Raw genomic sequence first — 15,164 nt, forward strand, 5'->3', positions numbered from 1 at the left:
TTCAGGTCTGCCTGTAACCAGAAACCCAGATACAATGGAGGGGGATAGCACTCCTCAGGTGTGTCCATCACATCCAAGGGGGTCTTATTTCAATTTGAGGAGTGGAATAAGGCAGTTTATTAACCTGAGTAGACTCAGCGATGACAGGTTTTCTCCAATTCTTGTGAACTAGAAATGGTCAGGTTGTAAAGTTGAACAAAGAGATCTGGGAACACTATAGCATGAAGGCTTTGGGGTCCTAATGAATCACCAAGAGCTTTATTTTCTTTGGTATTGCTAAAAGAAAAATGGCAGCTGTCAATTCAGACAAAAGAAACAGTGAACCAGAGACTTTAAAGTACATGAAACATTGAGAGTCAGCAAGTATTGTAAAGTATCAGAATGCATGATATGTTGAAAAAATAAACCAAAAAAAATAGGATAAGAACAGATATGGAAGGGAAGAGGAACTACTGTATGATAACCTACTGTTAATTCTAAGAAATTTGTATGCTAGTGTCTGTTGCTAGTATGGCTGTATGTATAAATGTGGCTGTATAACCAATGTGATCCTGCAATCTGTACACGTGGAAAAATAAGAATTCATACCCCATTTGAATCAAATGTATGATATATGATATGTCAAGATCATTTTAATGTTTTCAGCAACTAATAAAAAAATAAAAAGAAATTTTATACTATTTGAGAGGCAATCTTTAATGGATTCCAAACAGGGTAATAAGATAATCAGAGCTGTGTTTAGAAATACTTATGTAATCTACATGGGATTTAGGACTGAAGCAAAGATGTTGAAGATCAGGAGAGCAGTGTGCAGGCTGTGGGAACTGCCAGTGTAGAAGATGAGCATCTGGGCCCCAGTGTTGATAGTCAGAATGGAGAACATAAGACACATCAAGAATCATTTCTGGATTAAACCTGAAAAAAATCCTAGAAATGACTTAGATACTAAGTTTTAGTATTATTCTGACTTCTCCAGGACCCAACAAATATCTGGGATTATAGGGCCAGAGGCAGAAAGATCTGAACAAAGGAACCAGCGGAGGTTAAAAGGATGTCCATGGGAAAGGCATGTAATGAAGGTTTGTCCAGAACATATCCCAACTTTCCAACCAAATCTCCTAAAAGAAGCAACATTTCTCCTTCATCCTACTTCTTTCTCCAGACCCTTCCAAGGAACCCCAGAAAGTATTTATAAAGTAAATCACCAGAAATCTGGTCTAGTTTTGCCAGTATCTGGAATTTAGTACTTGTTGGGAAAAATGAGAAAGGGGTGGGAGTGGTGGTGGTGGGTATATTTACATTCACAGAACCAGTAAAGTCGTTCAGGATCATAGCCATGAGTCTTTGTCGTGGGCATATTCACTATCATAGACTAGGAATTCTTTAGAAAAGTCTTTAAATGTGTCTATCTGATTCATCTATTATCCATCTATGTTTGCCTCCAAAAGGATTCCAAATGCAAAACAGACACATACAGTTATCACGTGCCCATGGAGAAGCACTCACACAAATGCATACTAAAAATCCAGAAGAATTAACACCAAAGTGCTAATAATGTGTTTTAAAAATATTCAAAGGTGACAATTTTATTGAAGGTTTTCATTAAATTTTTATTTCTTTTATATTTTCAGGGTGTCTACGATTTTTGTTTACAGAGATTTATATTGTTTTCCTCATTTAAAAAAAAATCTCTTTTCTCTTTTCATTCTTTTTCTCAGTTCCAATGCCAAGGCCCTTGTGGACAATAGCTGGTCCTCTATACAGTTCAAAGTAACCATAGCTTGCAATAACCCCAGCTTATGCTCTCATTTCTATTAACCACCACTCACCTGGACTTAGTTAATTCCAAAGTACCCCAAATCCTCATTCTTCTGAGTTCTTGGACAAGAAGTTGGATATGCCGCCTCTATGCTCTCTCTATCAGGTAGGCCTCTGTGCTACTCAATATAGCCAGAAAATTATGAGTAGCCATGTGCCCTGATCCCCACTATGCTCCCTGCCCCCCAAACTTGCCTGCTCCTCTTTGGATCTGACTAGGACTCTCCCTTCAGGTGTTGATCTCAAATCCTGCCCAGGCCACTATTGCAACTGCACAGTGCCCAACCCATTTCTGGAACTGCTATGCTTGGCTTGTAGGCTTCTTGGGTGGACATCAAGGCCATATCCAAGCTGTAGGATTTTTACTGGCCTCTTTCAGGGTGGTGTTATATAATCATCTGACAAACTTCTCCTGCAGGACAACTCAGAGTCCTAGGGATGTGTTGTATCCACCTATGTGCTCTCCTCACTCTCTGAGGACTCATTTTTCCCCTAACCTTGCTTCCTGGCCAGCCATATGAGCCACTGGCCCTACTCAGTTTCATGGTCCCCTTTGTGCTTGATTCTGGTCTGTGATAACAAGTCCTGACATTATGTCACAGGCTCCTGGATGTTCTCAGCTGCTTCTCTTCCTAAAGTGTCTCTCAGATATCCTAGTGCCTCCAGTGTTAGTCATACCATTCCCAAATAAGCCACTCTTTGGGAACTCCCCACACAGACTCCTGCTTCCCCACACACAGGTACAGTGGCAACTGGACCAGGACAGTGAGCAAGAGCTATTGGGATTAAGGCTATGAACTCAATTGACAGGAGTTTGCTCCATAAATAATTTGGGTTAGTGACAGACAGGAATAAATACTTCCTCTAGAAAATGCAAGACTCTGGAAATACCTTACTCCTTATCTTACTGGTCAAACAGTCCTTCCACAAAATATAGGACTGGGCATGAAAATTCCATTTTTTTAATTTTTTTTTTTTTTTAGTTTTTGTGTCTTATGCAATTTGCCAGTCCCCAGAACATCAATTTCCCCATTGATATAATGAGGGTACTAATAATATCCCTGCCTGAATCAGAAGCTGAAAGAAAGAAAATTAAAACTCTCAGAACAATGTGTGCCCTCTCTCTTTAATGAAGGCAAATGTAGTCTTTTCAAGGCTTCACTTTCAGTCTTCCTCTCAGAGCCTCATACCCAGAAGAAAAGCAATTATTTCTTCTCTGTGGAGTTTGTTTTGAAGAAGGAAATCCAGGTACATCTTTTTCCTGCATGTGAAATGATGGGGAATTCTGAAGAGGAAGTCATCTTTTGGAGCCAAATTATCTAACCTTATTTTATTCTTGGGTTTATTTTCTTTTGTCAGGCCTAAGCCTTTAGCAAGTATTCTTTAGATGAATTATCCTTGTTTCAGGATGCAGCAGACTATCAATGGAAGCAATTTGCTGGGTGGCAAAATGGGAAGTAACAACTCACCCATGACTACCTCAGGGTTTTCGTTATAAAGTGAAAAACAAACAGGATGATAATATTGGAAAATGGGGAATGGCGATATATGGTCCTGTCATCTCTTTCTACATGAAGACTCCCCCACCAGTTTCATCTTCAAAGGATCTGAGTTGTATTTTGTTGTTGTTGTTGTTGTTGTTGTTGTTAAGATCTTTTTCCTTAATACTGTCTTTCAAACTATTTCTATTAAAATCAGAATTGGAGGATTTTGAATGAAAAAAAAAATGTGATCACTGACTCCTAGGGATCTGAAGTATGCATGTTCACATGGAGAAGACGAAGGATGCGCTGTCGGATCTGCTTTGTCTTCACTCCATACACAATGGGGTTGAGCACAGGAGGGACCAGCAGGTAGATGTTGGCCATGATGACGGGCAGGAGAGAGTCACGCCGCTTGCTAAAACGGTGCACCATAGACAATCCGATGAAAGGCACATAGAAGATGAAAACAGCACACACATGAGAGACACATGTGCTAAATGCCTTTGCCTGGGCTTCACGTGTCAAGCCCAACACAGTCTTAAGGATAAGCAGATATGAGAATGAGATGAGAAGTGAATCCAAGCCAATGGCAGAGATGATGACAATGAGGCCATAGATGACATTGACACTGATATCAGCACAGGCCAGCTTCATGACATCCTGGTGTAGGCAGTAGGAATGGGAAAGTTTGTTGGAGTGGCAGAAGGGCAGCTGTTTGATAAAGACAGGTAGGGGTGCCATTAGTGCAGCACCCCGTACCACAGCAGCCATGCCAATCTTGGCAACACGAGGCAATGTAAGCACAGTGGCATGGCGTAGTGGATGGCAGATGGCCACATAGCGGTCAAAGGCCATGGCCAGCAGCACTGTGGACTCCATGCCCGATAAGGAGTGGATGGCAAACATCTGTACCAGACAAGCATCGAACTGGATGGTAGTGGAATTGAACCAGAAGATGTCCATCATTTTGGGCATGGATGAGGTGGAGATGAGGATGTCAAGGCCAGAAAGCATGCAAAGAAAGATATACATGGGCTCATGTAGGCTGTGCTCGGTCCGTACGATGTAGATGATGGTCAAGTTACCTAGCACAGCAATAAGGTAGAGGCTGCACAACGGAAAGGCCAACCAGAACTGAGCCTCTTCCAAGCCCGGGAGGCCTATTAGGATGAAATATGTGGCACTAGATTCATTGCCATTGGGGACCACCATAGTGAAGAAACTGAGCAGTGACCAATGCCAGGCAGGTAGAGGCTGGAATGCAAAGGTAAGCCATCGTCAGATCTTCCAGAATCCCAAGGCACACCTCCCTTAATCCTGATGTCCTATTTGAACTCAAATTATAATTCCATTGCCTACCCAAACTCTAAACTCTGGATCCCGTTCTAAACTCAATCTAATAGAAAAGTATCATATGCAGATTCACCCAGTTCTACTTACTAACCTCATCTGTACAGTCAATCTTAATAACAAGTAAAATACTAGGACAAAATTCTAATCATATTTTAAGTTATTTAGTTCTAAAAGAAAGACTACTAACTGAGTATACATACATTGGTCTCAGATGATTTTTTTTCTTTTTTTTATTGGTTGTTCAAAACATTACAAAGCTCATGACATATCATCTTTCATACATTTGATTCAAGTGAGTTATGAACTCCCATTTTTACCCCAAATACAAATTGCAGAATCACATCAGTTACACATTCACATTTTTACATAATGCCATATTAGTGACTGTTGTATTCTGCTGCCTTTCCTATCCCCTACTATCCCCCCTCCTCACCCCTCCCATCTTCTGTCTCTACCCCATCTGCTGTAATTCATTTCTCTCATTGTTTTTCCCCCCTTTCCCCTCACAACCTCTTATATGTGATTTCGTATAACATTGAGGGTTTCCTTCGGATGATTTCTTAAAATACCATCAGTTCCTCTATCTTGTTCAGCCTTATGCTTTTTTATGCTTAATACTGACTGAGATTCTTACCATATCATTAGACTAATAAATTCCAAACCAAATATAGCAATATTAGTATTAACAAAGAATCACATTAAAATTTAACCTCACCACTAATCTGATGACATCCCCCATTCCAGCCTTAACCCCTTTAACATTAACCCAATACTTAATCATAATAACTGTTTCAATTTTAGCCTGATATTAATAACAGCCATTTTACTATGATAAATCCTACTGTAAAAAATACCCCAATTAACTTTACTCTGCACTCTAACTATACATTTCAACTTTGCCCAAATGTTCAAAGTTTTAAACTTGTCCAGACCACTCAGATTATCTACAGTAGATATCACTACTGACTTTATCAGATCCCACTTACAAAGCCAAAGCACCAGCTCCAATATGCAGTGGATGTTAAATGCTAAGAGCTCACAGTTCCCTCTTTTTCCACAGACTTGACCTTGATCAAATAGGAGGCACTTCCTCCAGAAGATTTCACAAGGCCCCAAAGAGGCATATCTAGAGGCCAGTGACTACCTGACATAAGGATACAAAAGGTCAGCCTCCTTGACTCCAGGTGGTAAAGGTAGTGATGCTGGTAATTTGGAACTGCCAAACAGAATCCACAAAGGCTCCCTTTAAGTGAAAAGATAAAGGCTTACTGTAGTTATGTATGTGTCCAAAAAGACATAGTATATGTATGGTTCAGTTTCAGGTATTCATTAGTGGTCTTCGACTATATTGCTCACAGATAAAGGGTATGTCATTTGATCAGAAACACCTCGTCTGTTTCCAGGAGACTCACTCAGTTTAAAACAGAGAAGTTGACACAATTAGAACACTAGTCCAGAGCTGATGGCATTAGATAATCAATCTTATAGTGGAGTTCAGGCTGACTCTGAACTGAACCTGGCTATCAAAGTTATATGGAGATAGAGATAAGAGAGATGGAGATAGAGGTGGAGATAGATACTTTGTTGAGGGAGGAGATGTCAGACACTTGAGTTATCACAGATTGCATCTCTAATAAGTTAACCAACCCGCCTTCTTTAAAGAGCAAATATTCATGTATACTTACTATTTATTAGCTTATTTAGACTAAGTGCATTGTAGTTTTCAAATATATTTACACACACACTGGAGAGAAAGAGAGAGAGAGAAAGAGAGAGAGAGAGAGAGAGAGAGAGAGAGAATGCCATCACACAGCAAATTGTTTCCAAAACCCCTACAAGTATGAAAACCCATGAGTGATCAATCTACTTATATAAAATTGCCACAGTCCAGCTGCAGCAAAATAACCGGGCAGTGACGAGCAACTTGTGTACATTGATACAGCAGGAGTAGGAGCCGTTTATTGTAGGACAGGAGGGGTATATATACATTCCACACAGCTTATCTTAATTAGCATAAACTAGATACAGCAGTCAACCAATAAGGAATCTCCACTCTTAATGGCTCCCTGGCATTACTTCACAAACCACTCCCTGACCTAATATTTGCATATAACCTCTGCATATCCTGCCATATACTTTCAATAATCTCTAGATTACTTACAGTACCTAATACAATGTAACTGCTCTGTAAAGAGTCATTAAACAATACAGCACCTCTAGTATACCAACACCCAACATAATTAGTGCATCAGTTCCCCTGGAAACAGGCTGAGGCTGGTCTCCAGCTGAAGCCTCAGCCTTACTTAGCTTTCTTCCCTGCTCTATCCTGCTTTCCTCATGCTTTTCACGTCATCTTTCCCTCAATGCGATGATTCATAGTTGCTCTTTCCATGATTTCAATCACTCATGGTCAACTGAGATCTAAAAATATTAAATGGAAAATTTCAGAAATAAGCAGTTCACAAGCTTTACATTGTATGTGATACAAAGTACTATAATGAAATGTGCCACCATATTCTGGTGTACCTGGGACATGAATCTTCCTTTTACCTGGTGTATCCACACTATTTATCTTACTCACCCATTAGTCACTCAGTAGCCTTCTTAGTTATCAGATCTACTGCCTCTACTGACATGGCTTCAAAGTGCTTGTGCTCAGGAAACCTTTATTTTACTTAATGGCCCAAAAGTTCAGTATTTTCTATTATTTTTGATCCATAGTTGGTCAGGTCCCCAGATGTAGAACTCATGGACACAGAGGGCCAGGCATGTGTGTGTGTGTGTGTGTGTGTATGTGTGTGTGTGTCTATGATACATATGGTCAGAACTTTAGGATTTGGCCCTTAAGAGTTGGGAAGGGGCTTTGTACATATCCATTTTTCTATGTATAAACTCTCAATTCCAAAATCTATTTAGTGTGTGCTGAATTCTCTTTTGTGGTTCAAATTCATAATTCCGAAGTCTTACTAAAAGTGTCTACCGGACTATCTCTCAAGCACATCAAACTCTTTCTGTCCAAAAAATAACCTCTTCCATGGCCATTCAGAGAATGAACTTTGAAGTCAATCCTACATTCCAATCCCAGGCATGACCTGTGTGATCTCAAATAAGTCATTTAAACTTTCTAAGTCTCAGTTTCCTCATCTTTAAAATGATAACAGCCCTTGCCTCATGGGGTCAATGTGAGAATTAAATGAGTTGAAGAGTGAAAAGCATTTAACTCAATACATCACAGAAGAAGCATAAAAAAGCATAACTATTATTTAATGTTTTCCTCCAGTATGTCTTTCTCCTGTTGTGGTGGCCTCGCCAGTCACACCAGCTACACACTCTGATCCTGACTTCCCTGCCTCTAGTATAGCCTTCCTCATCAGCACAATCTTCGTAATCTAACTGTCAATTATTTTAAAAATGTGCTTGAAAATTCCAAATGGATTGTAGAATAAAGACAAAAGTCCTTAGGATGTAGCTAAAGAACTGCCTTTCAGAATCTGGCCTTAGGCCTCTCACCATGGCCCCTGTGTTCCAGCCACATTGGAATACATGCTGCTTCATAAAAGTAAAACTGATTCTCGGGACTGTTTCATTTTGCCTGTTTTATTTCTCATCCTTTGATCAAGAGAAACGGTTCCTCCCAGACCTCCCTCCAACTTCCCACACTCATTTTTTTATGTCCTGGCTTACTTTCTCTCTCCTATGTTACTTTTCCTAAGCTTCTTTCCCCTGGGCATAATTAAATGTTTCCTGCTCTGTGCTCCCAAAGAACTTTACTTAGGTCTCTTTTTATGCATTTACCCTTCTGATAATAAGAAATCTAATTATTGCTATATTCATTTTTCCCTGAATTTTAAACTGCTGAAAGCCAGGCAGGCATCCTACTATATTTATTAGTGTTAAGTCAGTGTTTATTGACTATAAAAATAAATTTTATCAACAAAATAATCCCCCAGTGAGCATCTGAGGTTAACATGGTTAAGAGGGAGGTCGGTCTGCCAAATGTAGGAATGTTAGAGACTTTTGAGAGGGAGGAAAGAATGTTTGCAAGGTCAGAGCAGGGTGGTCTTAAGTTTAGAACAAGAATCTTTAGGGTCAAACAGAAAAGCCCTTTCTTACTCAGGGAGCCAGAGGGCACAAGAGGACATGCCGAAAACAGAGTAATTGCAATGCCTTGGCTTTAATAAATGCAAAGAGGATATGAAGCATAGTTTGCACCTGATAGCAAACCTAGGATCCCTCACCTGAAAACATTAGCAAGAAGGTTCTGATGCTCCAGAGGGGCCAAGTATCCATGCCATCCACCAGTTTCACATGAGCAGACATGGTAGAGCAAACAGATCCCCATAATAAAAATGTGCTGCATTAAAAATGTATTGGTGGGCCTAGGCACATTCCCACCCTGCTAAGTTGTTTATCTACAAATAACAGGAAAGATCTGCTGCACCAGGTGTCCCTGACTCAGTCAGGCTAGCAATCCCCTAGGAGCCACCAATCTGCATGAGACAGGGAAATACCTGGGATACCAGATGACCCTCCCAGTAGTTTATGGTGTTGGGAAACCATGTAGTTCAGCACAAACACCCCCTCTTGGCTTAAACCAATCAGTTCAAATGAATCCCCCTCTTGTAGTAACCAATCACCCCTACCCAACTTGTTCCTGCCAGTGAATGTGCTAATCATGTTTTAGAGTTGTTGTTTGATTTTCCCGCGGTGTGTGATGATTTGCTAAGAGATGCTATGATGTATGTGGGGGTCCTTGCCTTCTCAAAATAATGTATAAAACTCTTGCAAACCCTGGACTCAGGGCCTCTCAGCGTCACCAGTTGCTGTGTGTGCGTGGAGGACTGAGCTAGCTCGCAATAAACACCTCTTTGCTGTTTACATCAGGGAAAGAAAAAAAATGTATTGGTGGGGCTGGGATTGTGGCTCAGTGGTAGAGCACTTGCTTAGCATGGGTGGGACCCATGCTAAAATAAAGGCATTGTGTTGTGTCCATCTACAAAAAAAAAAAAGATATTCTCTCTCTCTCTCTCTCTCTCTCTCTCTCTCTCTCTCTCTCTCTCTCTCTCTCTCTTCCCTCTCCCTCTCTCTCCCTCTCTCCCAAAAAAGAAAAAAATTTTAAAAAAAACATACTGGTGGTCTGGTGCAGTGGCTCATGCCTATAATCCAAGCTAACTGGGAGGCTGAGGCAGGAGGATCACAAGTTTGAGGCCAGCCCTGGAAACTTAACAAGACTCTGTCTCAATGTAAAAAATAATGAGGGCTGGGGGTACAGTTCAATAGTAGAGTGTCCTTGGATTCAATAACCACCTCCCCTCCATTACCATGGTGGGTAGAGTGATGTGGTGAGCAAAATCTTGGAGCTAAGAATCTTCTCCCTAAAGAATGAGGAGAATAATAACAACCTCATAGTGCTGCTATGAAATTATATTATAAGGCATATCAAAAGGTGTTGTAAAAACAATCACAGCACGAAAGCACTTTTTTTCCATCAAAAAACTGGAAAATAAGATCTATGAAAATGTTTGAAGTTTCCAAGAATTTTTCATTTCACCCAATTTGTTATCTTAATTACCACTCAACCTCTGGCACACTCATTCTTTCACCAATAGACACACACAGTGATAACAGTTAATCTCTCACAATGGCAAGAATGGGCACTGATGTACAGATGCCCAAAATCTAAAAGGGAAGAGTCAGCTGACCTTGAAGGGGGATGTGCATGAGTAGCACAAAATGGGCTGCTATTGCTGGAAGTTGGATACCAATCTGGACCCAAGAAGACTATAGCAATAGAAAAAGAAGGAAGAGAGAAGGAGCCAGCCAGAGAGCCCAAGTAGTGCTCTTCAGGCTGCCGGCCCTGAAGCATCTCAATCTCACAGTCTCCCCAAGAGGTAGCAGAGGACAAAGAGAACTCCCAGGTAGCCTTCCAGCCTGAGCATCTGTTAGTAATTGAAACCATTTGCATGCACTCAAAAGATGCTTTGAGCTCAGAAGGAAGTTGGAACTAAATCACTCTGTTATGAAAAAAAAAAAAACAGAATTAAGGAAAAATAAACAAAGAAATCATTTTTTTTCTTTTTCTTTCTTTCTTTTTTTAGAAAGCCCACACACTGCCCTAACCCCCAAGGAATAACTCTGCCCTTGAAATTTTCTCTAAAAAGTCAAACTATCTTAGCAAGTCCCCGGAATGTTTCTTGGAGAACCATGAAGAATATCTTAGCCCTTTCTCAGAATGAGGAACAAGGGAGTCCCCAGCTATGGAGTAGAGATTCACTTTGAGGCCCTCAATCCTCTTCCTTCCTTCCTTCCTTCCTTCCCCCTGGCCTTCAGAACTCTGCCAGCTAGAGCCAGCTTAGCACTCATCCCCTATCCAACCGCTTCTCATAGATCCATGGAAAAGCACACAGAGAGGAAGATGGCACTCTTCACTCTCTCTTCTGACCCAAGGAAACAATGAAATCACCCACAACACTGATTTTGTTGTTTTTAATAATACTTTAGCAGATTTCATTATATACCTACAAAATGCCAGACACTATACAGTACCTACTGTATATTTTTATGTCTAATCCAAGAACAACTTTGCATGAGAGGAGTTTTGTGTGTCCTTTCTACATTGTAGTTGAAAAAACTGAGGTTCCAAGGAGTTAAACAGCATTCTCGGGGTTTAACAGTTGATGAGTAAAGCAGAAACTTGACCTAGACTAACTCCAAGACCTGTACACTTTTCCTGATCCAGGCTCCCTTTAACTGTGCTATACCTTCTGAAAGCTAAAAAAATCTTCCCAGGAGGTAAGGTAAAAGAATAGCTTGATAGGTGTAATACCTGGCCCAAGTATAATCTCAGAGGGAAACCAGGAGGGCAGAAAGAGGACTCTCCTGGACAGGGACTTGAGGCGGCATCCTCCTCTTCCAGCCCCATCTCTACTCTCTCTACACAGGGAGGAACCATAGTGGAGATTAAAAGATTTGTCCTCTGCCAAGTATCTCCTTGCTACCTAATTAGAACTTTTCATCAACCCATCAAGTTAGTATTATTAGTCCCATTTGGCAGATAAAACATTAAAGGTTAGAGCACAGAGTGGCAAATCTACATGTTTTCCAAAATGTCAGGCTACTGCCCTGCTCATATCCCAGTTTCCTTAAGAATAAATAGATGGGGGCTGGGATTGTGGCTCAGAGGTAGAGCACTCGCCTAGCATGGGCAGGACCCGGGTTCAATCCTCAGCACCACATAAAAATAAAGGCATTGTTAAAAAAAAAAAAGAAGAAGAAGAAGAAGAAATAGGTGATTTGTTAAGGGCTATTTCATGTTGTTCTCCATTGAATCTAAAATTGAGGACCTTGAGTCCAGGTGCCTCTCTGAAGTTCAAGACCTCCAGCTAGCTCTCCCCACTTAGGTTCAATGTGAAAGGAAAACAAGGGGTAATGGGAGAGGGGGTTTATGGTGTCTGTCATTATCTGGACACATAATGTCTCATGCCTAGAGTAACAAAGTGGGGACACTGGTGCTACTTCCAGATTTAATGGGAATATTTGGAAGCAAATTCTCCTGGAGAGAATCTTAGACATACCTGGGAGCCTCTGGTTCCCACTGCCAACCCAGGGAAGGAAGGCAAATCTCCGAAGCAATACTGTGGCTGGCAAAGACTGCAGGGTCTTTTTACAATTATTGAAGGAGACTTTATCCTAACTCTACATAAGGGCAGTCTTGCCAGATCATGTCCACCCAAATTATCTGCACCCAATGTGCCCCATACCTTGCTTAGATTTGATCAAGCTGATGAACCCTTGAAGGAGTTTGGCCATTATTTTTTAAATGGCCAATATGAAACTGGAAAGATGAAATAGTGCAATTGATAACTACAAAAAGTTGAGTGAAATTTCCACCTTATCCTACTCACTCAAGTCAAACTGGTCCCCTAAAGTTAGCCCAAGGAGGAGCTGCTAGGGTTCAGGTCCCTTTCCATTCTCCTCATAAGTAGGATCAGTCTTGCGAAGTTTGACCTAGTTATCTATCAGTGCCCCATGGAGTTAGGCTAGCTTGTGCCTAACTGAAGGCAAATGTGGAGCAGGAGAAACACCTGATTTGGGATTTGGGTCAGTACACATTGTTTCCAGCAATTTTTGATTGCTGACTACTATGTTCCAGACAACTCACTAAGCACTGGGGACACTGAGGTACAGGGGAAACAAGGCACAGCTCCAGCCCTTTAGGTGTGGGGAGAGATTGAGGCAAACATACAGTTCTCACAGCACGTTATGATAAGTGCTAGGACAAGGGTAAGCATCAGGATCTTGGAAGCAAAGACAACCATGGCTCTCCATATTTAGGCTCAGAGGGTTCCGTAAAGAGGTGACACTGAACCATGGCTTGCAGGACCAGTTACATTTAAACAGGGAGTTGGGGTGGGGGAGGGCAGAGATAGTAGGATTCAGTTAACAAAAACATACTGTCGAAGCTGGAGATCAAACAGTATATACAACAGATGAGATCATGCTCATGCACCTCATATACCAGGAGGACAACAACTAAAAGTAAATATAGAAACAGGAAAGAAAATTTCATATAAAGACATTATTAGTCAGCAATCAAAAAGTGCATTAAGGACCAGAGAGATGGATAGAGAAAGATAAGATCAAGACACAATAGAAAGCTTCTGTAAAGAGGTGACAAATGACTGAGAGCCCTGTGGTGAGAAAATACCCACCACTCTGAGATCTAGGGAAAGCATTTTCCAGGCAAAAGAGACAATAGACGAAAATGGCATTAAGGTCAGAATATCTTGGGGAGCTCGGGGAACAGAGAGAAGCTCAAGATGGCCAGAACACCAACAGCACAGGAGAGTTTAAGATGAGCCAGAGGAGACAGGGGCCAGCTTGTGTCACTATGATTTGCAAGACATAGTAAGGAGCTTAATTATGAGTGACTGAAAGGAATTTAAGCAACAGCCTTTGTCTACTTTGTTTTTGAAAGCATCCTCTGGCAAAGGTGAAGACTCAATGTAAAAGAAACCAGACCTTGTTTGGAAAGCTGCAAGGCTCTAGTGTGGTTGGGGTAAAAAGTGCAAGGCAGGGGAAGTTGCAGTGTGGATGCTGAGCTGCTTTTTAAATGGACTGAAAGATGAACCCTGATCCTAGACACAGACTGAGCCAGCATTGAAGCCCCAGGAAGATTATTAAATCACAGTTTCAGCCACAGCCTGACTCCTGGTACAGAGTATAGAATGAGCCCTGATCCCACTCAGAGTTCCCCATATGCCCCTAGCTGCAGCCTGATCCCTAGTCACACACTGAACTTCAATCTTAAAATTAGGGATGGCCCTGTCCACACATCAAAACACAATCTAACCCAAATCAACCCCTATCTAACCCCACCTCAATCTGTTCTTTGTCCCTACTGACATTTATACTCTTGCCAGCCTCTGGACAGGTACATCAGTACACTGATTATTGAAAAATTGGTTAAAAACTATTCTTAGGCAACATTTATCACCTGCCTACTTCCCTTCATCACACAAAAAGAAATTACTGTCTGTCCTCGGAGTGGATGGCTTTTCCCACATCCCCAGCCCCACCCTTGTACATCTGGTTCTTCAGCCTGGTTTCTCCGTCTCTCAGAAGGACTAACAAGTGATCTCTAGCCACAAGTAACCCACACACCCCTACACCCCCTGGTCTCTACTCACCTCAGCTGTCCTGAAGGGATGGAATGTGTGCCTTTTCCCCCGGAACTCTTTCTAAAGAGGTCTGGGAAATTGCACTGAAGCCCTGCCCTCTCTTGTCTCCACCTCCTCCTCTGGACCTCTCTTGCAGGGATTATTTATTCTCTCTCTTCCCTCCTTCCTCCTTCTGCTCCTGCCTGCTGGGGGTGCAAGGTTATGTCCAGAGGGTCCATCAGCATATGCACCTCACTAGCAAGTTTTGATGTGAGTTTCTTTCCCAGCTTCTAAGTCCTAGGAGGATGTGCCTGGGGGTATAGAGAAGGAGGGGCAATGTGTAGAATGAGTCTCTAGAGTCCTCCCCAAATGGGCTTCTGCCAGTTTGGATACTTATGTCAGCTCTCAGTGTGCAATGAAAGTAAGAAAAGGTTAGAAGAATCTCATTTTTATGCCCAGAGTCGTCTTGAGAATCCTTCTGCCAGTTTCTTCACAGGCTTATTAAACTCAGCCAGAAGAAAGGCAAAATTAATTTGCAGGAAAACCCTATGATTGACACCCCATTTCCACCCTGAAACTTTCTTTACCCTCTGCCTTCTTTCCTTTTGTGGACCATGGATCCTAAGAGGTCCATCCTCCCTTCCTCAAAGTGCTAGGAACTCCTTTGTCTCCAAGGTTCTGGCTTCTGTGTCTGACTAACTCATACCAGGGATCCCCAGGGACAGTGCCTCTGTCTACCACTCCCTGGCCTTGATCTACTGAACTACTGGCCAAGGCAGGAAGATATGGTTTTTTAACCATCTCCTACCTGCAATACCAGCCATGTAAGACCAATGCCCTCTGGTGTCTC

The 15,164-nt window shown here is 41.7% G+C and overlaps 1 protein-coding gene across 1 annotated transcript; it reads right to left on the bottom strand.

The window, feature by feature from the left end:
• Positions 1–1,692: 1,692 nt before the first annotated feature.
• On the bottom strand, positions 1,693–14,704 carry LOC101956358 (olfactory receptor 51E1). Its single transcript, XM_078046595.1, has 2 exons — positions 14,345–14,704; positions 1,693–4,556 (listed from the first exon to the last, which is right to left on the bottom strand). The coding sequence occupies exon 2, from the start codon at positions 4,512–4,514 to the stop codon at positions 3,561–3,563; it is 954 nt and encodes a 317-aa protein (XP_077902721.1). The 5' UTR covers positions 4,515–4,556; positions 14,345–14,704; the 3' UTR covers positions 1,693–3,560.
• Between the last annotated feature and the right edge of the window lie 460 nt (positions 14,705–15,164).

The sequence above is a fragment of the Ictidomys tridecemlineatus genome, chromosome 4 (assembly GCF_052094955.1).
Source record: "Ictidomys tridecemlineatus isolate mIctTri1 chromosome 4, mIctTri1.hap1, whole genome shotgun sequence".
Lineage (NCBI taxonomy): Eukaryota > Metazoa > Chordata > Mammalia > Rodentia > Sciuridae > Ictidomys > Ictidomys tridecemlineatus.

Coding starts and splice junctions, on each gene's coding strand:
- LOC101956358 (XM_078046595.1), bottom strand. CDS start 4,514: ATGGTGGTCCCCAATGGCAATGAATCTAGTGCCACATATTTCATCCTA.